The 25,238-nt window shown below is 48.3% G+C and overlaps 2 protein-coding genes across 4 annotated transcripts in view; both read left to right on the top strand.

Moving 5' to 3' along the window:
• Positions 1-12,439, top strand: part of LOC115405098 (glypican-5-like) — an 88,446-nt gene extending 76,007 nt beyond the window's left edge. For both annotated transcript variants that reach the window (XM_030114557.1, XM_030114556.1), the window contains one exon: positions 10,839-12,439. In XM_030114557.1, the coding sequence (XP_029970417.1) occupies positions 10,839-11,011 (173 nt within the window). In that variant the 3' untranslated portion in view covers positions 11,012-12,439. The remainder of the gene's footprint in view (positions 1-10,838) is intronic.
• The window catches only part of LOC115405099 (glypican-1-like), a 75,014-nt gene continuing 59,054 nt past the window's right edge, over positions 9,279-25,238 (top strand). Inside the window, exons 1-3 of one of the 2 annotated variants that reach the window (XM_030114559.1) lie at positions 9,279-9,290; positions 22,644-22,649; positions 23,837-24,164. In XM_030114559.1, the coding sequence (XP_029970419.1) occupies positions 24,002-24,164 (163 nt within the window). In that variant the 5' untranslated portion in view covers positions 9,279-9,290; positions 22,644-22,649; positions 23,837-24,001. Of the gene's footprint in view, positions 9,291-22,643; positions 22,650-23,640; positions 24,165-25,238 lie in introns of those variants that run through there. The other variant, XM_030114558.1, reaches the window with a different exon arrangement.

The following is a 25,238-nucleotide window of genomic DNA, read 5'->3' as shown; positions in this document are numbered from 1 at the left end:
GAGGTGTGTGGCACGACTGAACCCCCCCCCCCCCCCCTCCTTCCCTTCCCTTGCCTGGAGCTCCACTTTGGCTACCAACTCGCAAAAAAAACCCTGACATTCCTGCTGTAACACTGCACTGAGCAAATAAAGGCAGACATTCCAGTGATATTGAAAAATACAGTTGAGGGATAAGAGGGGATGAGTATGATCCTCTTTGTCTCATCTCGGGCCGGAATGCAGGGGGAAATACGAACTAGGTGAGGGCAGAGGGAAAGAGAGCGCCTGGGTTTGGATCCTCCCTCGGTTAAAGGCAGAGAGCTGATTCAATATCAAGCTGAGAAGTTGCAGACTTTTGTTTTAGAGGCAGATCGGTGTCTCTGCTCTCCATGTATCAGCATTGCACGGGCGGTTAGACAATGGCTGCAAGCCACGGGTCCATTTTCAGTATCGACGGCCCGCTGTGCAGCTCCGCGAGCGAGCATTATGTGCGTTTATGCACCAAATAGCAAGACAAGTCACTTCATTAAAGGCCGTTCTTATTGACCACTGGTGAGAGCAACAAAGCCCTTCTGCTCTATCCATAACTAATGTGGCAATTAGAGCTGAACCTGGAACAGCCTGTCAGCGCCGGGAGGGGGGAGGAGGGGGGGTGACCTCTCACTGATTCAGCTGATTACAGATTACATCCGAAGGGCCACTGACGGCGCACTTAGCACACACTCCAAGTAATTTGATTCCAAAACTGCAGTCGGTTACGCAACCCGGAGTTTACATCAAAGCGTGAGACTCGCCCCACGAAATCAAACATTCATAACATCACAGCACTGTTTTTCTCACTTACCCACTTCAGATTTCTGAAAACACTTTGAAGTCGAGAGGCCAAGTATCACTTAGATGGCTTTAATTCAGAGGCGCTCGCTCACATGCCGCCGACAGAAGGCTGCGCTTTGCTCTCCACACGCCGACCAAACGCATCTCGGCCTAATGGCAGTTTAGTCCCACCAAAAACCATTTAACTACGAGAACATAGCGTCGCCTCAACAGGAAGCAAACGCAGACGATGGCTGGATGCTCGTTTGTTCGTTTTTTTCATTTTTGAATCGACTGCCGAGTTCACACACGATATTCATCACAATGTGGCGAATGCTAATGCGAGGAAGTTAAATTCATTGACCTGACGCCTGCATTATCCATCCATATATCTTCTACACCGCATTCACCTGTATTATATTACTCTTTAAAGATAAGCCGGAGACTCAAGTTGGAGGTAAACAAACTGAGATGAAATGTTCATCAAGTGTTTTCTGTGTAAATGTTAAACGGATTTTGCCTGTTTAGTTGTTGCATGCTTTACGTTGTTAGTCACACACACACACACGCGCACACACACACATCTCAAGAATCAAACCTGCAACATTGCGATTGTGCTTGTCGACCAACTGAGTCACTGCTTCCTGCGTCCCGTATTTGTTATTGAACGTTCAGAATCGCCCTCTAATTTCCGCCCGCTGTCCAAAACCAACAGACTTGCATCGGCATCTTGAATCGATTTGAATTTGACTTCCCGGAGATCAGTTAACTCCACTCTGACAGAATTCTAAATAAGTTAACTTTCTGAAATGATACGCGAGGACAAGAAATGTCCGTATCCCTGCCGAGATCATTTCCATTTCCACGTGTTTGTCGGTGCGTTGCTGGCGGAGTGGATATCGCACGTAGCGTCGATGTGAAACGGTTTGGCCTTGAAAAAGCGCCGCCGCAGAAAAGCATTCATCTGGGCTGCTCTGCAGCAGCCGTCTGGTTTCTGTGTTTGGTGGGTGACGGTGTCTCCCGAGCGGCGCCTGACGTGCGCTTCCTCCTGACTATAATGGATGAGGACGGAGTGTGTGCACGCATGTGTGAGAGAGTGAAAGGGAGAGCCAAAGAAAAACCAATGCCAGTTTATTTCTGCGTCCTTCACGCTTCTTCTGTCTGCAAGGACGACCCGACACCTGCCAGCGCAATGAAGCATCTGGTGTTTGAGAGCACGCAGGTGTGGCGTGCACGTGCGTGTGCTCGTGTGTGTGTGTGTGTGTGTGCGGAGTGGAATGGAGCCTTTTTGAGATGCCTTCCTGTCGGAGGGATCCCCTCTGTCCTGAAGATGTCACATTGACTGGAGGTCACTGTCCTCCCAGGGCTCGGTTTGTCCATTTGTGTGTGTGTGTGTGTGTACGGCTTTGTGTCATTCTGTGTGTCTGTGTGTGTAAAGAGTGTAAATTTTAATCTTGCCAAGAAGCTTAACAGCCCAGTAGAGCCAAGAGTGGCAGTGGATGAATTCCAGCGTGCCGATCCCTGCTCAGGAGTTGCCACGCTGCTGCGCCTGTTGCTAGGTTAGCTGTAGGCTAAGATGCGTCTCCCACTGGTGCCCCAGTGTTTTTGGACCCTTTAACCCCTCCGGGGGCCTACCGGAGACCCCGCGCCGGGTGGGGTTCGGTCCTGCAGGTTGCCTGTGAGCGTAGCGGGTCGGTTCTCAGCGACGGGAGCCCGAGTATCGCGCAAATTCAGCCGCTCCGACAACAGAATGGGGAGATTAGTTTGATGGGGTGAGAAGCTCCTGCCTGACATGCCACCACATAAAGAGTGAGTCTCCCACAAAAACAGCCCAGAGATGGATGGCCAGTAATGAACTGTGTGAATTCATCCTCCCCTCCCCTTCCTCTGCATCCTCAATCCTCAGCCCTCTTTCTAAGAGAGTGTGTGTGAAAGGAGATAAGAGAACGTCGTGTGAATGTGAGGCGGTGAAAGAGAGGCCTCGGGGACCGGGGTGACCCTCCGAGTTTCAGCATTCTCCGGCTGTTACAAAAACACTGTCAGGATGCTGGTGATCCATCGCCGCCAGGAGCCACATCGGCGTTTTACTGCCGGCCAAAGGTCTGACTGTGAGCAGGCTTACAGATTCAAGACAAAACACACACACGTCTCGACCTTTCTGGGCTTTATTGGCTTCATGTACAGTGACATTGTGGACCAGGATTACCAAAAGTAGCTTAAGGGATCATTTATATGGTATGTAGGGACAACATGTACTGCTGCTGAAGTCCGTGGAACTCATGTTTTCCATGGTATGTTGTTCCTATGTATACAGACTCATAAATCCGTCAGACTTAAGTCATGCTTAGCATGTAGCATCGCTGGTGTGAGAGCCCTGAAACTCTTTAGCATGTAGCAGTGCTGGCTAGGTTGTATCATCAAGTGCTTTAACAGCACTTAATGCCGTATCGGAACCTGCTGTTGAATTCAACTACCGCTGCTGGGGTTTCGATGGATTTTACGCCTGTTTTTTACGTGAAAACAGCTGGAGAGCTTCGACACACACTGAAGCTCACACTTCATGGTTACTATTCACTAAACTCCTGATTGTTTGTAACATGAACGAGTCTCAGCAGGTTCCTCCCTTCAGAAGAGCTTCTGTCTGCATGTCGTTTTTGTCTCACCTGTTTAGTTTTTTCTCATTATGATCGCACCACAAATGTGCTTCTTTCTGAAAGTATTATTAGAGCATCTTCCTCCATCTGATCAAGCTTAGCGCTGTCGCTGCTGACAGCTCAGCTGATGTGTTACAGCAACACGACTGTAAATCACATTATTATGACGGGCTTTCCTGACAGAGACTAAATGAATCACTTTCCTCAGACCCGACTTAGGTTTTATTTTTAGCTGCTAGTGAAATAACCGCAGCCTCTTAAAAAAGAAACCCATAACAGTAATCAGCTCCTCGTTCCTGTTTACATGCACAACACAGCAGGTTTAGTCTACTGGTACATTAACAGCTGCGCGCACCAGTTTTGTGGTTCTCCTCTTTTAAAATCTGCCAGAGGTCGCTTCATCGCCATGAGCCCGATCTGGTGACCTTGTTGAAATCCAGACCCACGAAAGAACTTTACAACCCCCCCACCCCCCCACCCTGCATCCACCTCCCATCTTGCATCGAGAAAAGCTGCAAGGTCACGACGGAAGTGTGAGGAAAACGGCGAGAATGAAAGGGTGGAAGAGCGTTCCTGACCCCCAGCCTCCTCCACCGCCTCCATGTGCTGTAACTCAAGCCTCCGCCTTGTTCCAGGCAGACAAGTGAAAGCTGATGAATTCTTCACAGCTCATAATAAACAGGTTCAAGTCTTCTATTTCTGGACGAGAGTTGGGTGAAGCGGGATCTCGCTCTGTAAACAGACTGACTCACAGCCCACCGGCCTCGCTTCAGTCCAGCTACACCGGGAAGAATTAGCACCTTTCAGGGACTCTACTTATGTGTTTGGCTTGTCAACGATTCAAGTGAAATGGCTTTTATTTTTTTGCTTTAGAAAATTCTGTTTATTGGAAACCGCAGAAATGCTGGAAACAGTGCAGTTTGTATGTAGGACCACTAGTGGGTGCTGACGGTACTGCAGATAACCTTCTAGCTGCAGACGAGGCGAGATGAGCGATGCATTCAATCCTCAACACACTCAAACTCAGAGGAACAGGCTTCCGGAGCAGATGCATAAATCAGAGATTTTTAGAGCAAAGTCATTGGATTTGTCCCCTGATAGACTCGTTTCTCTGTGAGGGAATTAAAACTCCTGTGTGTGAGTTTCTGCAGCCAAACGCTGAGGAGAGACTGGGACTGCAGCTTATCAGCTGAAGGCAGAAAGAAGAGAGTTTGAGAGCCGTTTCCTGTTTGTGGAAATGTTCTATGAAGCCAGAGAAACAGAAGAAGAGACGTACTTAAGAAAAAAAAAAAAACAGAACTCTGTGCCATAAGAATTTCAGTCCCTCGGAATGGTTCCACGGAAATGATGAGTCTCTGCTCGCAGACTGTGGTCATCTGCTCCGCTTCACACCCGCCCTCCCTCTGGGCTCCACCTCGCCCTGGCCGCCGTGGCCGGGCTCGCCGAGGCAGCTGTTGCTCCTCCGCGGCCGACGGGGAGACGCAGGATACCCATCTGGAGAGGCATTAGTGGCAAACGGACACTGCAGAGCGGTTCTCACACGTTCAGCCAACAGAAAGGTCGACGAGGCCAAACCCGCCGATGTCGGCTCATTTCTGCCTGTAACTGGAAGCCGATGGGAGCTTTTTATGGCTGGTGGTGGCTTTCAGCACCGACGACTTGTGAAAAGAGAGACGCAGGCGAATGGCGTTCAGTGATCAGACACAAATATGGCTTTGATTGTCTCAGTATGTTAACCCTCTGAGGACTAACATGCTCATTTATTTTTTAATCGATGGTTTTACGTATGATTTGTTTTTCAAGTCCAGTGTTTTTCTTTTTGGATACTTTTTTTTTTGCTCTATCAGTGGTGTACGGTAATAATGGAGGTCTCTTTGTGGTGCTATAGCAGCTTTCTGTTGTCATATAGTGACATCTAGTGGTCCTAGGTGGTGTTTTCTAATATTTAAGTCACTAATCTAAAGTGGCAGGACTAGCTTAACAACCAAAAAAAGAAAATTGTGATTTATAGTCCAGCAGCAGTATTTTTTTTTTCTTTCTTTGGCAAATGGAGCGAATAAGCAATAGTTTTTTTTGGAAGCTGAAAAATAACTACTTAATGTTTCAAGTGAAAAATTCTGCGTTTTTCTCTTAAAGAAAAAAGTATTGTAACATTTTGAAAACAATGTCAGTTGTTGAACGTCATTGTACATCGTTTATTTGAATTCACAATTCTTCTGTTTTCAAAAAGTTGCAGCTTTGTCGCTGTTGTTGTGTAAACGGATCCCCGAAAAGCTACAAAAGTTTCGTGTTTTTTTTCCTTTCTAAAACATTTAACGGGGCCTAAAATGGCATCAGAGGACTAGAAAATGCGAAACGATGAGAATTTTTTTAACCTCCAGACGAAAAATGTGAAAAAATAAAAATGGCTGAAAGACATTGAATCCCTTGAAAATCATGAGAACTAGAAAGTAGCTGAAAGATTTTAAAAAAGAACCTTTATATAGAGAAAAGTGAAGAAGAGCACAGAGGTCTTAAATGGCTACAATTGCCACAAAGTGCAGTAATAACTAAATTGTCTCAAACTGTCAGAGATGTTTATACGGCGTTTGGTTTTGGGGGCTGTGTTAGGTTGGATTTGTTTTTGAGCTTCCAGATGAATTTTATTTGGTGGACAGCTTTAAAAACCTGCAGTCGTGATTCTGATCTGAGAGTCGGAGTGACGGGAAGCGAACACTCAGAATCCTGTCGGTGTCGAGATCAGTTAGCCTGACGCGAGATCGCTGCACGAAGTGGACCAAGTCCCATTCCCCTCAGCTCACTGCAAGCTTGAGGAATGAGAGCAGCGCACACACACACACACACACACACACACACAATCATTTATTCACTCGCTTCTCAGCCACTGAATTCCAAGGTCCTGCTTCCCTCGGTCGCTGTCTGTTGTGAAACTTTTTCTAGCTGAAATCACATTCATCTTCCACTGATGGAGAACAAACCGTGTCGCCTTTCACTGTTGATCTTCTGGGAGAAGCTGGTCGACGGGCCGCCGAGCAGCCTTGGAGTCGCCGTCAGCTGATTGATTCCATCTGTTCCGATACGAGTGGCGACAGATATTCATCCTTCTCGCCGTGAAAGCGCTAAACCAACACTTTCTGTCTCCTAACCCTTCACTCGTCCCTCATTTCTCTGAACTCTTCACTTGAGGCAGCTTATGAAACAGTGTATTTTCTAACATTATGTCATTATGGCCACAAGATCCCATTCCTTCAGACACTTCTGTCCTGCATGCTCCGTTTATCACTTCTTTATCAATTAGATTGCTTAAAAAAAAAAAATCTTTTGCTCAATGTAATGTTTTCAAAAAGGATTCTGTATAGTCTTTCTTTGCCTCAGCCAGTTAGATCAATGCTCTATCACAAATCTCAGATAATATATATTTTAAAGCATTAAATATGTCGTAGAGTTTTACTTTGTCAATCTGACAGCTCTGTGTTGCAACACCACCTATTGAATTATTGCAAGACAATATTTCCTCCTACATCATCAGTGTTACAGCTTCAACAGAAATGTCAGACACGTTTTAGTTCAGGGGCCTCACACAGCCAATTTTATCTTGATTGAGCCGGACTGGTAAAATAGTGCCATAATAAGTTCTAATTTTTCATTTTAAAGGAGCCCTTTCATGAAAAATTGATTTTTATGAGCTTTAAACATTGTTAGTGTGTGATTGCCTCATAAAAACTTCAGTTAAGTCAGTGTTTCTCTTCATTCATGCATATTTGAGTACTCTACCCGCCTCCTCACCCCTCAAACGACTGGCTTACAGTTCACGTCAGGTGGTGGAACCAATCATGAAGCACCAAATCCACATGCGCAGCATCGTAGCATACTTTCAGAGAACCTCTTTCATCGACTGCTGCTTCACCGACAACTTCCACAAGATGGCAGTACGAAGCCCCACAGATATGTACAATCTAGACTTCCATTCACAGTCGGCTCAAGTTCTGTGTGTCCTACGTCTGTGCTCGTCATTCCCATGCTGTTATGCAGGTTCCGGGGTAACGTGAAGTCCAGTTGTTTGGATTTCCGTGTTGAAAACACGGCAGATAGAATTACTAATTTTTCATAATAAAGTCCTCCGTGGTGCTCGAGGTGATGAAATAGCTTATTGTTGACGAGACATGACTTGAATAGGCTTGGACAAGCACGACATGGCTCCTTCGAAGATTTTATTTGTTGTGGCGCAGAGTATATGTAATAAAATATCTATATTTTCACAAAAACCAAACAGTTACTACAGAAAAGGACTAAAATCTCAACATGAAGAAATTTAATTAAACCTTCTGATGCAAAACACAGTAAAAGGTTCAAAAAAACTCTTGACTTTTCCTATAACTGAGGCATTCTGGACTAACTCGCAGACTGATGGCGATTTTATCATTGTATTTTACAATAGTATTCCAGAACACTTCATCCCAGTAGCGTGCTGCGTGGTTCAGATCGGTCATCACTGGACATTCTCACTGAAATAACCACTTACCACTCAGGAGATAATTAGGCTGGAGGATTATGCTTTATTTGTCACTCAGTCTTTAAAATCAGAAGCGCCGCGGAGCGTTGCCATGCATTCCCAAATACCTACCTTCTATGAAAACGGAGACTTTTAAGCTGCTGGCAGCTCAGTTATTTACGTGGTAATTGGTTGCTCTGGCGAAGCGGCGCTCCATTAATTAGCCAGTTGGTTCGCCTGCAGCGGAGCAGCATCAGTGTTGTGTTGGCCCATCCACACGCTGTTTTCTGACATCCCCTGATGAGATGCAGCCCATTTCCATTGAAACAATAACAGCAATCTGATTTGGGATAAATGATGTCTTTGTCTATTGTCTACTGGAACAACACAATCCATTGGCACGGGGACGGCTTGTGTCTCCGGAGCCCTGCCCGGCCCCGCTCACATGTGCTCGCTGACACACTCATGGACGGGATGACGTTTAATCCCAGGCTGACGGAAGACTGTATTTTTAGAGAAACAGAAATTCAGTGGAATAACAGCTGCTGGAGAGGCTTCAATTCAGCTCCTGCAGGAAAAAGTGATTTCAGCCCCATTTACATGATGTTATTTGTTATTTTTTTTTAGTTATTTTTTCAGAAAAAGCTTTTACATTTGCAGAAAAGCTCCAGTGGCTCCGATGTCGTGTGAACCGGCCCCCGTAAACACAACCTAAGTTTTCCGTTCTGTGTAAATGACACTTGTCCTTCGCTCCAGTCGCTTCTGTTTCTCTCTGCGAGTCTGATGTCTGGCAGCTCGTCACACCTGGATGTCAGTTCGGCCGACAGCCGAGTCGTCTCGCAGGAAACGCTGCCACTGCATTCAATTAGACGCCTGACAGATCAATTCATGCCCACATCAGGAGGAACCGCCGTCACTGTGACAATCTGAGGAAACATCTCTGACACCTGCTAACCGGCCCCGACAGATCACCCTCAACCTTTACCTCTGTTGGCGTGTCGAGTTGACAACATGACAAGCTCTCCATGAGTCTGAACTGTGCAGGAAAAAAAAAGTAACAACTTGCAATAGAAATTCCACCCAGAAAGGCCGGGACTCGAACCGGGGACGTGTTGCTGTGAGGCGACGGTGCGAACCACTGCACCTCAGCGTCACTCAGATCCTGAGCGTGCACCTGCTTCGCCAAGGCCGGTAATCTGCTTCTAATTCGCTGACATACTTAACAGCGCTGGTTCGACTCAGCCTGGAATCCGTGAAGAGGAGAAAAGGTAACGAGCAGAAGGAAAGCGTTTCCTGTCGGCTTCGACACGCCGACGCGGCGTCACCGCCCGAAGGGGGAGAGAGAGAGGGAGGTAGAGAGAGAGATGACACATTCAAGAAGTTCAGGAAAACTGAGGAATCCCGAATCAAGCAGAAATCTGGGTGTGTTCAGTCTGAAAGGATTTGTAGTCGGGAGCTTTTCTGTTCGTAGTTTTCATGTTTTCTCGTGTGAGTTCAGGTTCATTTACACGTGAGCACACGTCTGTTTACACAGTCTACACGGTTTCTAAACATTTCCACATACATTTTACCAGTCATTCTAGTCAGAAGGCGTGAAGGTCGGTGATTGAGTCGTTCGCAGCTTTTCCACAGATATCAGGAGCAGCGCAGCGCTGTCGGTGTTTTCGGGTCACTTGGCTCCTGTGCCGCGTTCACCAGGAGAGCCAGAAGTGTGAAGAGCCGCCGAGCAGAGCCGTGCAAAGTGCTGCTGGAGATGTAGGTCGCAGCTGCAGAGTCGGAGTTGGTCACGAATCAAGCATCCGGAGGAGGAGGAGGAAGAAACGGTCGACTGGAATGAGTGGCCGTTCAGGCAGTCACGTGTTCTCCAGTGTTTGCCTTCTCCCATTGGGGATGTTTACCGTGCATTGCTCTCTGGTTTCTTCACAAAACAACCAACAGCACCTGCTAGTGGCCCAACTTGAAAACTGCGTCGATAACTGCATGCAGAACTGTGCTGAAACTGAAATCCATTTTCTCTTGGCAGTACGATGCTGTAGCAGTTTGATGTTTTCTCCACTAGTAACGACTGAGTCAAGGAACAAATGACGTTGAGAAAATTATAGCAATATCTGTTTAACCTGGGGGGGTCCAACATGAGGCCCGTGGGCCACGACCAGCCAGCAAGAGGCTCCAATCTGGCCAAACCACCAAAAAAATATAAAGCTTTCAAAGAAATTTTTCAACCACTTTTTTTTTCTTTAACACTGCTGCATTGAACGCTAGCTAGCATGGATTAGCCTTGAAGCCATGCTGTCGTGGAGATTTAATAAAAACATGCTGCTGTAGGCGAAGTTCCGCACCAGAAGGTTTCTTTAAAATTGACTTTAAGATTGTCATCATTTTGTTGTAATTCTTTAATTTTTGTGAAAATCTCAACATTTTCACTCCAACAAAGCAAAACTTTCCAGTTTGAGTTTAAAGTTGATTCCGGCACTGTGCTTCCCGCCCTCTCAGGTGGAACTCCTGCCCTGTGAATGCATCCTGTGTGTCACTCCAGTTACAAGTGGCCGCTTTGAGCCGTTGTAACTGTGTTGAACAATATGTCATTTAAAATCTGGTCGCGGCGGAGAGAAAGTTCGAAGTCCTCTGGAAAGTCGGTGGCGGGGCTTTCGGAAGGGAGCGGCCGCAGATGGGCCTCTTGTGGCGCGCACATGAACTCAGTTCAGCTGCAACAGACGTAATCGTTCATCATTTTAATGTCTGACTGTTTCTGATAACTGCTGGAATGAGGTGTAGGAAGCGGTGACTGGGTGACGCGGAGCCGGGTTTCACAGGCCCAGAGGACTCGGCGCATTACGGCAGATTAGCCTGATTACGGCGGAGGACTGAGGCTGTTTGTTTCTCCTCTTCGTCTCTTTCAGCGCACAAAGACGTCTCCGGCGAGGGACAGCCCACCGGGAGGAAGCCGGGCGAAAACCCGCGTGAGAACCCGTCCAAGCCGCCCTCGGTGAAGGTGATCGGCGGCTCGCCGCCCGCCGCCTGGAGCCTGGCGCCGCTGCTGGCCGGACTCTGCTGGCAGTGGCTCCTGTTCTGATGTGCGACTCGGTCCTGGACCCCACGTGCACGCCAACACACACACACACACACACACATGCAACACCTGACTGTGCTCGTCCAGGAGGAGGACGGACTGCAGATGAGCCTCATGGGAACTAAACGTCTGGCGGCGGCTGCGATGTGGGTGCTTGCACGTCCGCTATGTCATTTCGGGTTCGACCTGTGCGTGTGTGTGCGTGCGTGCACACACACAGCCCTGCGAAACGCCTCGCCTCACTCACACAAACACACACTCAGAACGGGACTGCGGCGCTCTGACTTCACTTAAAAACTCTTACACTCACTTACACGCATTTTGCATTTACCAGAACAGCTGTCGTTCCTTTTTCTTTTTTTTTCTCTCTCTCTCCTTCCTCTCATTTTCCTGCTGCTGCTGGTTTTACTTATCCTCTCAAGCTTCCAAACCTCATCACAGCGCTGCGCCATTTGCCAGCCGGGCAGAAGAAATCGGCTCATTTGAGAGGCTCAACTCATTTCTTTGCGAGGATTAAGGAACGCATGATAGACTGATAGATCCGTCCCGGGTGCCCGGGACCCTCTAATGACTGTGTACCTTGGCGGGGGATTAGATTGTAATGAGTTCACAGGTACGGCGCGAGCCCGACACACTGCGCAGATAAATTAGGTGTGTATAGTATGTAACTGTATATAGGTGGAAAGGATTTGATGCAAGCTGCCTAATGGGTTATTCCCTTTTTATTTTTCCTTTAATGGGCTCCGCCCGCCCGCTCCACGGTACAGAGAAAAGGAATGCGCGTCGTTTTCCCACCTGAAGCCGACAGTTTTTGAACCTTTTAAAACAAAAGAACATGTGCATTACTGATTTCGTTGGTTATCGTGCATCCGGATTGAGTGTGTTTGCTCGTTGAATTGCACATTAACGCATGTATGGGCGATAAAAACAAGTATTTTTAAAAAGAAAATCATCGCAGAATTTGAATAGTTTTTTCATAAATGACAGTTATTTTTCTCTTCAGGCTTTACAGGATGAAACATGACAAATAAGGATGTTGCAAAAGTATAAGGTACAAGCAAACAAAAGAATCATTAAACACGTCCCGTCTTTTGTTTGTTTGCACCTTAAACTTTCATTTCTGCTTCATCTTCCTCCGTTTCCGTTTTGCGGATTACCGCAGCCGACTCGGCCCGATCCGAACTACACACACACACACACACACGCACACACAGCATCCGAGCTAAAATGCATCTTAAATATATATACATACATGCATACGATGTTACGCTGAAGCCTGCAGGGGATGGAGGGGACAATAACCACGACTCGTGCAGTTTAAACCTGTCATCCTGTATTTTTGTTTTTGTTTTATTCCGGATTTTCGCCTGAATGATCGCTTACAGCCCAACGCCTTCTCCGCATGTGTATAAATGTACATATTTTACATCACTCGCCGCCTGTTTTTGTGTTTCTTTCTTCACTTTATTAACTATTCAGGATCAGACTGGAGCTTTTCAACCCGAAGCTTTCAGAAACATTACAGGTGAATAAAGATTCATCCTTCAGGTGTGAGGAGAGTAGGATGTAGAAAAACACAGGAGAATCAGGTAAAATTGTACATTTTACTGATCCAAAGCCTCCCACTGACACCTGTCTACAAATACCGAGCAAAATTTAGTGGAAACCGTGTGAAACATGCACTGCGATGTACAGCTGGGACGCTCGGCCATGGAAACCCTGTCCTGGAGTTCAGCTGAAGATCTCGTGACGCCTGGAGGTTTGTAGCCGCCGACTCTGCAGGAAAACTGTCCACCTCAGACTCTTCATGATTCAGCATCACGCCACCGACGGACGATTTGGAGAACATCTCCCAGCTGGACGTATTGAAAATTCACCAAGTTCCTGAGAGCGACACTTTCTTCACTGATGTAGAAACAGTCTGCTTGTTGAGGTGCTCGATTTTATACACTGAAATTTACTGATTTGGATAAGTGAGCAAATACTTTAGGTAATATAGTGTCTATCAAGAGGACTTAAAAGTTGGCTTATTACTTCGGTATATTTAGCTTTTTCCAGCAGATTTTCTTTCACTGTAACGGGTGAAAATTGTCATTTTAAAAACGGAGTAGCTCACGGATCCAGTCTCCAGTGCAGGCTCTAATGGCTTTCTGGGTTCACCTGTGCAAAGAGAGCAGATGAATAACTGTATATGAACTGTGGCGTCTCCATTTTGATCTTTCTCGGTTGTAAAGGTGAGATCTCGAGGAAGCCGAAGTGGAGCGCCTCGCTTAAAAGACGGCGGCGCTGAGTTATGGGGGCATGAGCGGGGCAGGCCGCCTCGGTCTGACCTTCTTTATTTGCATCGAGGAAGCCTTTTCGCTAAACATATCGGTCTGTGTTTGCACCAGGAATAGCGGCGAGGGCGCGCGTGAGAGCGCAGAGGACGCGAATAGGTCTGGCAGCGGTCGCGATGACAGGAGGTCGTCGGCTTAGCTCAGCTGGTGTGCGGCTCGCTCCGACGGCGGAACTCGCGGGACCCTGCGGCGTCCAGTCATCCTGGATCTGTAGGGAGAAACACTAAAACATGAGGGGGTGAGTTGCTACGGCAACGGTTTCAAGCAAGAACTCAAAACTTGTGTAGCATTTCCAGAAACCCAGAGACGCTGCCTATTCCCCGCTTGGAACACGTGGAACAGTGGCGTGCGGGAAACTGCGGCGCCCCGGGAGCTCGGATAGCATGTGCTTGTAATCTTTTGTATACGAGGCGTCGCTGCTGCTCCGTTGTTTTGTTACAGAGTCAGATTAGTCACAATGGGATTGAGAAGTCACGGCTGTAATTGGTCCTCGGGGTAGAGCCGGTCCCGTTTCCCCTCCGCAGTTATTAAGCGGGCATTTGATGGGGCTACTGCGGCCCTCGCAGCCTCGCCCCGCTTCCCGCTGTTTTATCCATCAGCATGGGAGCGCATAGCAGCTCTTTCCTGGCCGGAGAACGCGATGCACCGCAACGAGCACAGGGAGTCGCGGCGGACTCCGTGATCTCATTCACACTGGTCCACTTCCACGCCACGCACGCCGCATTTCACCCAGGGAGCCTGTTTCACGCTCGCTGCTGTGAAAACCGGCTGCGGAGGAGTCAGGAGAAGGTCCCGGTCCGGGGATGTCGTGCCTCCGTCTTCGCCCGGGTTGTAATCGGGCCGCTTTGCTCCTGCCTGACAAAACCAAAATCATGTGTCGTCCTGTTGTAACCTCCAGAAAACTGGTGAAGAAACCACAAATGACTCAGAAAAGGGAGGGGGGGGGAAAAAGAAAAAGTGGAATAGAATTAAGTCAGAAAATGACTTTGAACTGCAGATTCATTCTGGAGTCGGCCTCGCGATGACAGTTTAATGTCTTTTAAATAGGGAGGGGATGATTCAGCGTGCTGTACTGGAGGTATGGACGGTCACATGTGAGGCGGCGCAGTGGTCAGCGAGCAGAACGGAGAGTCCGGGGGACCTGAGGTCACAGCTGCTCCGCTGCCTGTCTGGGCTATTTTAGACGGTAGCACACATCAGCGCTTCTGTCCCGCTGGCTTAGCCAAGTCCACACCTAAACATCCTCTCTCACACACACACACACACATCTTCGCTGCCTCAGTGCAGTCGATCTGAAACTAATTCACACAGTCAGAGATGAACCGCGGTTACATCATGCACTGCGAGCGCGGCCTTGAGATGCAGAAGGCTGTTTTTTTCCCCCCCCCCCGCATGTTCCCTGAAGAAGAACACACACACACACACACACACACACACACACACTGCGCAATCGCAGGGTGGAAGAGGCACGGCCCGAACCGTCTGCCCTCTACAGCGGGACGACCGCACCGCCCGGCTGAAAACAGTCTGCGATAGAGAGGAAACACTAAAGCGGAGGATTCTGAGAACCACGTTTCACTCTCCAGAGTCCAGACTGTCGTTTACGTGGGAACCATTTCACTGTCGGTGCCTCAAGCCACTGATAACGCAACTTTTTGGAAAGTGCTTGGCAAATGAGAGTGAGAGCAACAGATGCTAGCGCGTTAGCTTTAGCCTCTCCATCCACTTGTCAGACGCGTTTCCCATCATCCACTGCTGGTTGGCGGAGGGAAGCAGCGTTTGGTGGCGTTACCCTTCTGGCCGTGTATTGTCAGCCTGATGAGGTGAAAGCTGATTTCCATGGAATAACGCAGTTCGTTTCTGACCGGGGACATGGTTCCGCCGTGCATGTGGAGGGGATAAGACCTGCAGCTCTGCACGACTCATCCTGCATTCAGCAGAACGCTTCCGCCGGCAAGTCCTGCTGGTTATGTATGAACGCCATCGAATGTGAACGGTCGCTCAGCCATGCAGTCATTTCCGATCCCGCTAGAATCTAAACGTAGGAAAACAGAGGCAAGCCGAAACACCAGCCTCTTTTAAAAACATCTACGCCTGTTAAAAAGATGAAATTATTTCGAGGAAAGGCGGCTGGTTAGTGAGATACACCTGTTTCTGCATACCTGATCAGCTCTTAAACTAATTACAGCAGATGAATCATGTTTAAAAAAAAGAGGAAGAGGTCATGTGAGGCCAGAATAGTTTGGGATGATTTGTAAGATTTAAGTGGAAATGGGAGGATTGAAGCTGCACAGCAGTCTCCGGAACTCTCCGCCAAGGTTTTCTTTTTATGACGGCCAAATGTTTTCTGTTGGTGAGATGTGTGGATTATAGGCCAGTACCGCGCAGCGTCGCTTCTCCCATCAAGCCAGACTGTTGATGCTGTGTTTGGTCCAACATCGTGCTGATGAATCACGAGAGGAAAGAAACGTTTCAGCGGCTCGCCGGATGTGTAAACATCTCTCCACCCGCCAGGCTGTTGACAGATATACTGAGCCCAAAGCAGATTGAAAGGTATTTACCAGTCGATAAATGAGAAAAACAGGTAGTTGTAAGGTGTCGTGACAGTAAATTTAGTCGTAATAAGGCAGCACAGAAGGTACCGATCATTATTCAACAGGAAAGTCTGCTTGTTAACAGAACAGAGTAGTTCACACCACATTTAAAGAGAAAATGCAAAACATTTGTTGCATTTTGGTGATCCGTTTCCACGACAACGGCGCTCGGCGCCGCTGAAAACGCTCGGGCCTCGTCTCCGTGCGGACGGCGGAAACGCCGCAACTGGTCAATAAGGAGCGGACGCCGTGCGAAGGGGGCCGACGTCGCCACACGACTGTGGCCAACCTGAGAAAAATGCAGCTCCAAAAGCATGAGCGCCCATTCCAATTAGCTCTGTGCGTGCGTGTGTGTGTGTGTGTGCGTGTGTGTGTGTCACATATGTAGGAGGCCCGCCGTGGTCTCCTGCAGGACTCTCTCCCAGGCTCGGGCTGCTTGGCATGCCGCAGGCAGCTTCCCTCCTCATGTCCTGGAGATGGATGAGCACCAGTGTGAATGTTCCACGGCTCCCCTGGGTGCCATTCCACCTTTCCAACTCTCTCTTCTCTCCTCTCCGTCTCTGCCAGGATGGAGCTGAAAACCGCATGACTGCTGTATTAGCCGGCTGGCGGCGGTGGGGGGGGGTTGGGGGTTGGGGGGGTTTATCTCATGCATTTCTCTCTCGACTCTTGTTCCAAGCGGCATCGGAGTCATGAATGTTAATTGTCTAACCTGTGGGTGCGCGCAGGAGCCGCGATGAACAAGGAGCCGCTGAGCAGGAACATCATTGATTGGCTCTGATTACAGATTCAGGGATCTGCTCGCCTCTTTACACATTCAGAGATGACTGCTGCTGCTGCCTGACTCTGCCGGCCAGGAGGAATCAATGTTGCATGCCCGACGCGGCCTCAGCCCTCATAGTTAAAACACATCCCGCCTCTCTGACACAGGACAGGCTTTGGGTTACAAATCAAGACAGAGACGCAGAGTTCACGTCCGTCCTGCTCCTCTCGCGTGTCTTGTTTCCAGTTCTTCTGTGCTCCAGTTTCCTGTGCAGCTCCTGTTTTCTGTGCTCCAGCCTTCCCAGCATTCCTTTTACACGTTTCTTGCTTTGGGTTTCGGTTCTTGGACTTTGCAGCATGTCTCTGCTTGTCTCTCATTTTCCCTTCAAAAGTTTCCACAAGTCCATCTTCTCCTGGACGGGTCGTGTGAATGCAAAACTTTTCTGAAATGAAACACAAAAGCGAAGCCTTTTCTCCTGAAACAAGGTCTAAAATAAACACTTCTGTCTAACTGATTGCAGTTAATTTCCAAAGAAGCTAATGATTTTCTCTCTATTCAACTCGTTAAATAACTTTATATTCAGGAGCTAATTTGAATAAAACTGCTCAGCAAAGCTCAGTCAAAGGTGCTTTTTTTTAAAAAAAAAAAAGAATAAAAAAAAATCCACATTATTTAATCCGCCCTGATTTTCAGTGAGTATAGAAAGCAGCAGGAGCCGGACTTATCTCCTGTGGAAAAATGAAAATGAGATCAAGAAGCCGTGAAACTCCCGGTGCGACCGGAAAGGACCAGCACAGCTGAATTAAAAAGAGCAACACTGCAGCTGGATCCCGCTCTGCTGCATTAGGTGGACGTGTTACCAGAACCATCACTTTAGCTCAGTGACATTTATTAATTAGGCTTGAACGTGTATCATAATATTGTGAGGAACGCGCGCCGCTTGCTGCGGTGGGTTATGGGGTGATGTTAGTCTTAATTATTTCCTCGCCTTCCTTTAAAAGTCACACACATTATTCCTTGAGACGTGTGACTGAATCCGACTTGACTTTTAATGCCCTCATCAGAGAATACAGCAGCGCTGGCACACGTGTTCCGCTCTGCGAACGCATCCATGAGTTAAAGCTGATGAGGATCTAACGGGCGCGAGCACGTCAAATCAATAAGTGAGAGTGCTTCTGCCCGGCGATGACGAGTCCCTGCTGGAGAGCGGCAGCTACAGCAGGCGCCTTGTAAAACATGCGGCGTGCGCCGCGCCGATCGCCGCACGCTAGCTGCACTCGTCGCAGCCAGGCGTCTTTTTCTGCGCACGGAAGCTTCGTTTGACAGCCGAACGCAACCGAGCGCGTTCTCAGCCGACAGATTGACAGGAGAGGGCTGATTCACGGTCCGGTTTACAGCGTCATCCGAGCAAACAATGCTTCCAAGTGGAAATCCCTCATTAGCAGCAGAGAGTGATCAACAAACTCTACGCTGTTTTTGAACGAGGAAGAAAGTGCTGCTGGGAGCTGGGAGTGCTTCTCTGTGAGGAATCCGCTGCTCGAACCTGCCGCATTCCTCTTTTTATGCCGGCTCACTCATTAAAAGCAAATTGGGAAAATGAGAGCAGGAGTGATGAGATGAAGTGCCTTCAGCTCGGGGGAGGGCGGAGGAATGTCCGAGGAATCCTGAAGTCCCGGTGAGAAAATAATGTGGGACTCCTCACGGGGGGCTGAGAACCACACGGATCCGGCCTCCCAGGCCGCCGCTTCACAGCCAAGGTCACCGTCAAGGTCGTTTTCTCGGGGAAACGAGATCGGCCAGTCTTGATGGGTTTTTTTTTTCATATACATATATAATTAATGTATTTATAATGTTTTTATATATACATAGTAATGTATTAATGAATCACCGGGAACGGCTATCAGGATCTCACGGAACAGTTTGGCTGTTTTCACATGGATGAAACGGTGTGCGTCCGAACTGAGACGTCGTCTTCATCCCTCAGCCCCGTCGGGTCTTCACATGAGCCTATGAGTCCTCACAGCGTGACGCAGATGAAAGAAGCAGCCGATGCATTTCTCACAGACCCGTGACAAACGGGGAAGGTGAGGCGGTGGCATGAGAACGGCGTGCAGGTGAATGAAGGAGGGCGTGCTGCTGCCAGGCGGGCCGATCGACGGAGGCTTCCTCATGGCGCTCTCCCAGTTCTCTCCCACGACGCTAAATGACTGCAGGAGAAACTGTACATGAGCACACTTTAAAAAAAAAAAAAAAAAAAGAAAAGTGCTCATTGGCCATTATTGAGCTGTTAGTGGTGTTTCAATTAGATTTTATGCACTCCGCTCCATCCTGAGGTAATCTGGAACAAAGTGCTTCTTTTCATTGTTGCACCCAAGATTCCCTGCCTGCATGTAGAAGGAGATGTTCTCAGATTTCGGAGCCAGGATGCTCACGGAGACGCACAAAAGCACCACGCAACACCCCACCGGGGAGGGGGGAATGGGGGGGATTTCACATGCACCACGACGCCTGTTGGCGAGAACGCCCCTCGAGAAGTGAAGGGCCCTTCTGGACGTTTGTTCTTTTCACTTCATCTCAATCATTTTTTTTCCCCCCCTCTTTTCTTGCACTCCAGTCCTTCACTCCTCTGTCACTCTCCTCATGTCATCCATCATTACATTCTTTCATCCTTTATCTTGCCTCATGAGCCTCTCGCCCCTCAATTTCCTTTGCTATTTGTCATATTTCCATACTGTACTGTCTGCCTACCCTTTGCACTCACCATCAATACCGCCGCTGTTTTCTGACGTCTTTTTATAGCTCCGCCAGCCGAGGGAGGCCTCTGTGTATGCAGATAGGCACAGCCGCTGTTTGAGGAGGCTGTTTGCACAGACAGACGCCGGGTAAATGTGATCAAGGCACAATATAGCAGTGGATGACAGTGAAGGGAGGGGCAAGAAGAAGAAGAAGGAAAGCATCTAAACAACTCTGCAAAACTGCTTTTTAACAGCCAAGGATGTGGGTGTTATATATTCTCATGAGGAGACGGAGAGAGAGGAAAAAAAACAGCAAAGAGCGACGTGTTCAGACAAGAGTTAAATAAATGAAATGGACTGGAGAAAAGAGACAATGAACAAGAATCAAGAAAAAGGGGCGCGAGGGGCTGGGTGAGTAATGCGGACACACTGGAGCGTTCAGGTGGACGAGCTGAACTCTGGGTAATGGTCGACATAAAACCCAGACAGGATGCAGGATCGATGCTATCTGCAAGAGGCGGGATGAGGTGGATTTTAGTGGGGAGGTCACAATGATCCTCCTCCAAAGGCTGATTACATCTGTTGAAACGGCACCCTGACATCTACACAGAACCCCTGCTGAGGCCCGGCGGTGATCCCCGTTCACTGGCCAGTCCCGCCACTCTGCTCCTTCACCGCAGCCCGTTAATACTGTGTGTGTGTATCACCACAAAGTATACTGTGGGTGTGACGCAAACGCTTACCGTGCTTGTGCATTTCATTATCACATCCTGGTCAGACAGGAAGGACTTCAGGCCATCTGAAGAGAGCCAGATGTTTGATAAACTCGCTGATGTTGCCTTCACGAGTAACTGGGAAATGGGAAACACTCACCTGAATGCCTTCAAGCTGGGAATGAGGGGAGAAGAGCAGCAGGCTCTGCTCTGGACGAGGAGCGGTTTCTGTAACAAACTCCCTTCTGTCGCGGCTCGCCTTCAGTCTTCTCCTCCTATTGTCAGATTCTCAGGGTCCGGCTGCTTTGTTGCATTTGTTGTTACACACACGCGTTTGAAGTGAATCTTCTGCGGCTGTTCACAGGAGAAAAATACGTGTTGTTCCACAGTAACTCGGAAAGACGGTAAACAAAGAAACAACCGTGTCTTTATGGGCGGCAAGTTAAGCAGCGTTTGTGTTGTTGGACACAAAAGAAACCATGAAAGGAATAAATCCTCGTTTTTATTTTCACTGCTGCCAACCAATAAATAGCGTCACTGTAACTGTTCCTATAAAAACTGAGTCCGTCTCAAGGTCATGCTGTTGGGCCGAACATAAGAAAGGCTGTAATCACCTAATGGGCACTTCAGGAGGATCCCCGGTTTGAGTCCAGAGCCAAGCCTCCAAACCAAAGCAGTGTCAATAAACATATATTCTTTATGTGAAGATTTGGAAATGTAAAAGTTGTGTGACTACACGTGTCCTGATGTGTTGCTTTTATCTGTTTAAATTAATATTAATTAAAAAAAAAAAAAAAGCCAGAGAAAGAAATTCCTCGTTTGCTGATGATCGACTGTAATTCCTCCGTAAGTTTGATGGACAAACTGGTTCACAGTAATCCTCCCACCTGAAGCTGAGCACCATTAAGGTGAAACAGATTGTGTTGAATCGGCCGTTTCTTTCTTCTCGGGGAAAAGTTCGTCAAGCGAGCGCTGCTTAACGGGACGGCCTCTCTCCCCGTTTGCTTCCTCGCCGCGCGTCTCCCGAACTTCCCCCAGCATCCTGCTCCTCATTAGGAGGCCTTTCATGGTCAGAGCCAATAAAACTTCAATCAGACGCAGCCCGGAGAAAACACGGCTGTTTTGTGGCTTTGCTGAGCATTAATTACAGCGTTTCCACGGCAGACGGTGGAGGGCCACTCGGATCTCCGGCGGCACCGGCGACCTGTGGCCACATGTGCTGCAGAGGCAGACACATAAACTGGTGTTACACACCAAAAAGGTCACGCATACACAAACCCATATATAATGGAGGCTGACATATCGTCACCCGGGAGCGCTTGAGGCCTCCAGACGTATTAACCTCTGGCCACATGTGCTTTAAAGCAACGACAACAGCGAACCCAGAGAATCACACGTAATTAGGAAGCGGCTTCTGTGAGTGGCTCGGTTACACATTTCCCTCCACTGCGCCGCCGCGGATCCGCCAGAGGACGCACGCTGGCCCACAGGCCAACGCCAACACTTGACACCGGAGCACCGACTTGTAATTCCTGGCCCGCTGGTCTCAGCGCTGTAATAATAGGAAGTGAGTGTCAGCCGTTTGTCAGTCGGCGATACGTGAGAGGCTGTCCTCCGTTTGGAGTAATTACAGAGTAACGTCTTCTGATGTATTCATCAACAATGTCTGTCTTTGTAAACAGTGATCCGGAGGCAGAACACGGCGAGCGGCGCGCTCCTTCTCTTTCTGTCAGCTTCTCACTTTTTTGTCTGTCATGTTATCAGTTTTTTTTATTTTTACAGATTCCTCAGGAGTGACACTATCAAACACCTTCTGATTTAATTCCACACGTTCAAAGGTCTGATGAGACATTATTTCAGATGAGATAACTTATTGAAATGAAACGATTAAACCCAGAAACCCGTTTTAATGTCCGTTCGGTGTGTTTTGCACCATGTTTAACATGTAGATGCTGCTTGTTGACAGCATCCACGTTTGAACGCTCCGTTCTTAGACGGCTGAGTCAACCTGTTAGCTCTTTCACACACCTGTGTTGTCGTCCTGTTGGGACCGGCGGCCAATCGCAGGCTGTCAGTTCGCTGCAGGATCATTAAAGATGATTCAGAGTGAAACACGCTGCTCCTGTGTCTTCCCCCTCCTGGTGCTCGTTACGCTCACGCGCTGCACCCATGTCTTCCCTATTCAAACCCTTCTCTCCTCTTTGATGGTTGTTAGTTCATGTTTCTTAACTTCGTGTGCGCTCCCGGTCACCCAGCAGCCTCTCGTGTCTCTGATATTGACTTCCACACCCACGGACTTCAATAAACCCTTCAACACACCAGCCTCTGTGTGAGTGTGCTTCTGGGTCTGGTTTTTATATTTAGTAGAAGCAATATCATGAAAGATTTTGAAAGATTCGAGTCTTTCGATACATTATAGTTTGCTGACAACACCCACAACCATGAACTACACAGATTTCTCTTTCCTGTCAAACAGGAGAAACACAGCGGGGAGAGAAAGGTTTGCAGTTTACTGGAATGCTGGGAATTATGAGTCATTGATCCTATTAGAGGTAATTAAGAAACTGAGGAAAAGCTGTGTTCTACGTGCAGATTACATGGTAAACAAAGTGTTTACTGATTGAGTTGGGAAACTGCAGATGTGCATAAATAAATAATCACAACAAAGTGAGTACGGATTTGATGAAAATGGTCAATTTTCTGCATGTTCCCTCCAGAGTCTGCAGCCTTCAGTGCAGCTGATAGGAGAACCTCCTCCTGATCCGGAGAATGGAGAAATGCCTTCATCTCTGTAGCCTGAAACCAAGGCGCAAAACTTTCTCACACTGAGGCGGAACGTGTTTTCTCTGAGCAGAAACTAAAGGTTATAACGACATTCAGCAGGTGACAGGTAACCTGGCAGCAGCACCTGGCAGGTATCGGCTTGTTGGCGGATTAATTGCACCTTGAGGAGTGATTTGTCTCCTCGCAGTGGAGACAGCGCAGACAGGACTGACCCGCGCCGTGCGTGGCTACCTGGGCCGGAGGACACGCCCACTCTCCACCTGGGACACCTGGTCCGGGGTGATCAAGCTGTCAGGATGGCGCATTCCTCACCTGGAAGCCAGAAAACCGCCCAGTTTCTAAAAGTGACCCGAATCTGCAGGATATTCTGACACGTGCGTAAAAACAGATGGCACAAAATAAAACGGGAATAGCAAAGATGAGCTCGCCACCTCACTCCCTCTCTCTGATTCTCCCTCTTTCTCTCTCTGTCTCCCCGCCTCCCTCCCTCTCATTCCTCGGAGTGGCAGCGCTGCCATCGCTCCGTCCAGAGAAGCCGCGGCGTCTCGTCCTCTGAGCGCCTCCCGCTCCCGGACCCCTCCGGCAGGCGTGAGTCAACACACGCAGGGCTGCAGGGGCTATTTTCTGACATGACTTAAAATATTTCAGCTGCAAACGCGTAACCTAATTCCTCCATCTCTCTCTGCTTCTCCCCCGTATAGGTGCGCCAAACGCCAAGCTGTGGACGCGCGAGAAGCAGCGCTGCGCTTTTTTTTCTTCTTCTTTTTTTTTGTGTTCTTGTTGGGTGTCCCGCATGAGAAGATAATAATTTGTGAGAGATATTAAAGCTCCTTGTCCTGTCTGTCAGGAGAGGGAAGGGACGGGACCTCTGCGCTGCGCTCGCGCTGAAAGGACAGAGGAGAGAGAGAGAGGGAGAGAGAGAGAGGAAGGGGAGGAGGAGGAGGATATTTTACGCACAGCGGCGCAGACTAACCCTGTTTTACAGTATCTGGGAGTCTCCTGCTAAGTGCGAGACTTGGTCTCCTGCTCGTCTGATTTGCACTTGCCCCAGCCGGCGGTCGTCCCGGAATGGATTCCTTCATCCTCGTAGCAGCCCTGGCGCTGGGCTCCCTGTGGGCTCCAGCCTCCGCAGACAAATGGAACAGCAAAGCGCGGAGTTGTTCGGATATCAGGCAGTTTTACTTCGGGAAAGGATTCGCGCTGGATGGAGTCCCCCAGTCCGAAATATCAGGTAAGCTATTCTCTCTCTAAGGTCAACACTTCTCTCTCTGTGGACTCTTTGTTTTAATGAATCTTACAATGAATATTTTTTTTTTATTTCTAAATCTTCCCATTGATGTCTATACAAGTTGCATCTTTTGACATGTCTGACATGTCCCCATTAAGCGGCTGACTGCAGGTTCTGAAACTGTAAATGTGGAGTTTTTAAAGCCCGTTTGGCTGTGAGACAGAGCAGAGGAGCCGTCCGTGTTTCCACCTCTGAAACCTGTTGTCTCACTCATTTCATGTCACATGGTGATGCATAAGAGCAGACCTCCTCCTCTGGGCTATTTCTCAAGATGAATCACCGCTTTGAAAAGATATTAGGACAGCACAGACATGCCCCTGCTGATCCGGGGTTTTGATTTCTGATCAAAACTGTGAGAAAGTCCCCACAAATGTGGAATTTTGCGGAAAACCTTCATCAGACGCTTCTTAACTTTTCCCCTTCTCCATGCTGTCCTGTCACTGTCTGTGTGTGTGTGTGTGTGTGTGTGTGTGTGTGTGTGTGTGTGTGTGTGTGTGTGTGTGTGTGTGTGTGTGTGTGTGTGTGTGTGTGTATGTGGTAGGGTTGAATTGCCAAGCCTTAATAAATTGCCAGACAGTCACTTGACCGTGCGTCGTGTGCTGTAACCAAGCAAATATGATGTGTTGCTCAGTGTGTCATTCATGGTCTGATGTCAGACAGTCACAAGCCCCTTTGCACTGCAGATGATTACATGTTTGCCTCCCTTGGAATTCAGTGCGGTGCTTTCAGGAGCGCACACACACACACACACACACACACACACACACACACACACACACACACACACACACACACACACACACACACACACACACACACACACACACAGTTTACTGCGACTCCAGCGTCTACAGTTACAGTGTCTTACATGCATGGACAAGACATGAGACTGGGACTAATGCATGCTCACACAGTTGCTTCTCTGTGAATGGATTTGATTATTTCATTGTGCTGAAACTGTAAAGATGATGAGGTTATTCTGAAAATATATAGAGCATGAAATAGAATTAAAGTAAT

This window comes from Salarias fasciatus, chromosome 18 (genome assembly GCF_902148845.1).
Source record: "Salarias fasciatus chromosome 18, fSalaFa1.1, whole genome shotgun sequence".
Lineage (NCBI taxonomy): Eukaryota > Metazoa > Chordata > Actinopteri > Blenniiformes > Blenniidae > Salarias > Salarias fasciatus.
Note: the sequence above shows the minus strand (reverse complement) of the source record. Positions and strands in the feature narration are given on the sequence as shown.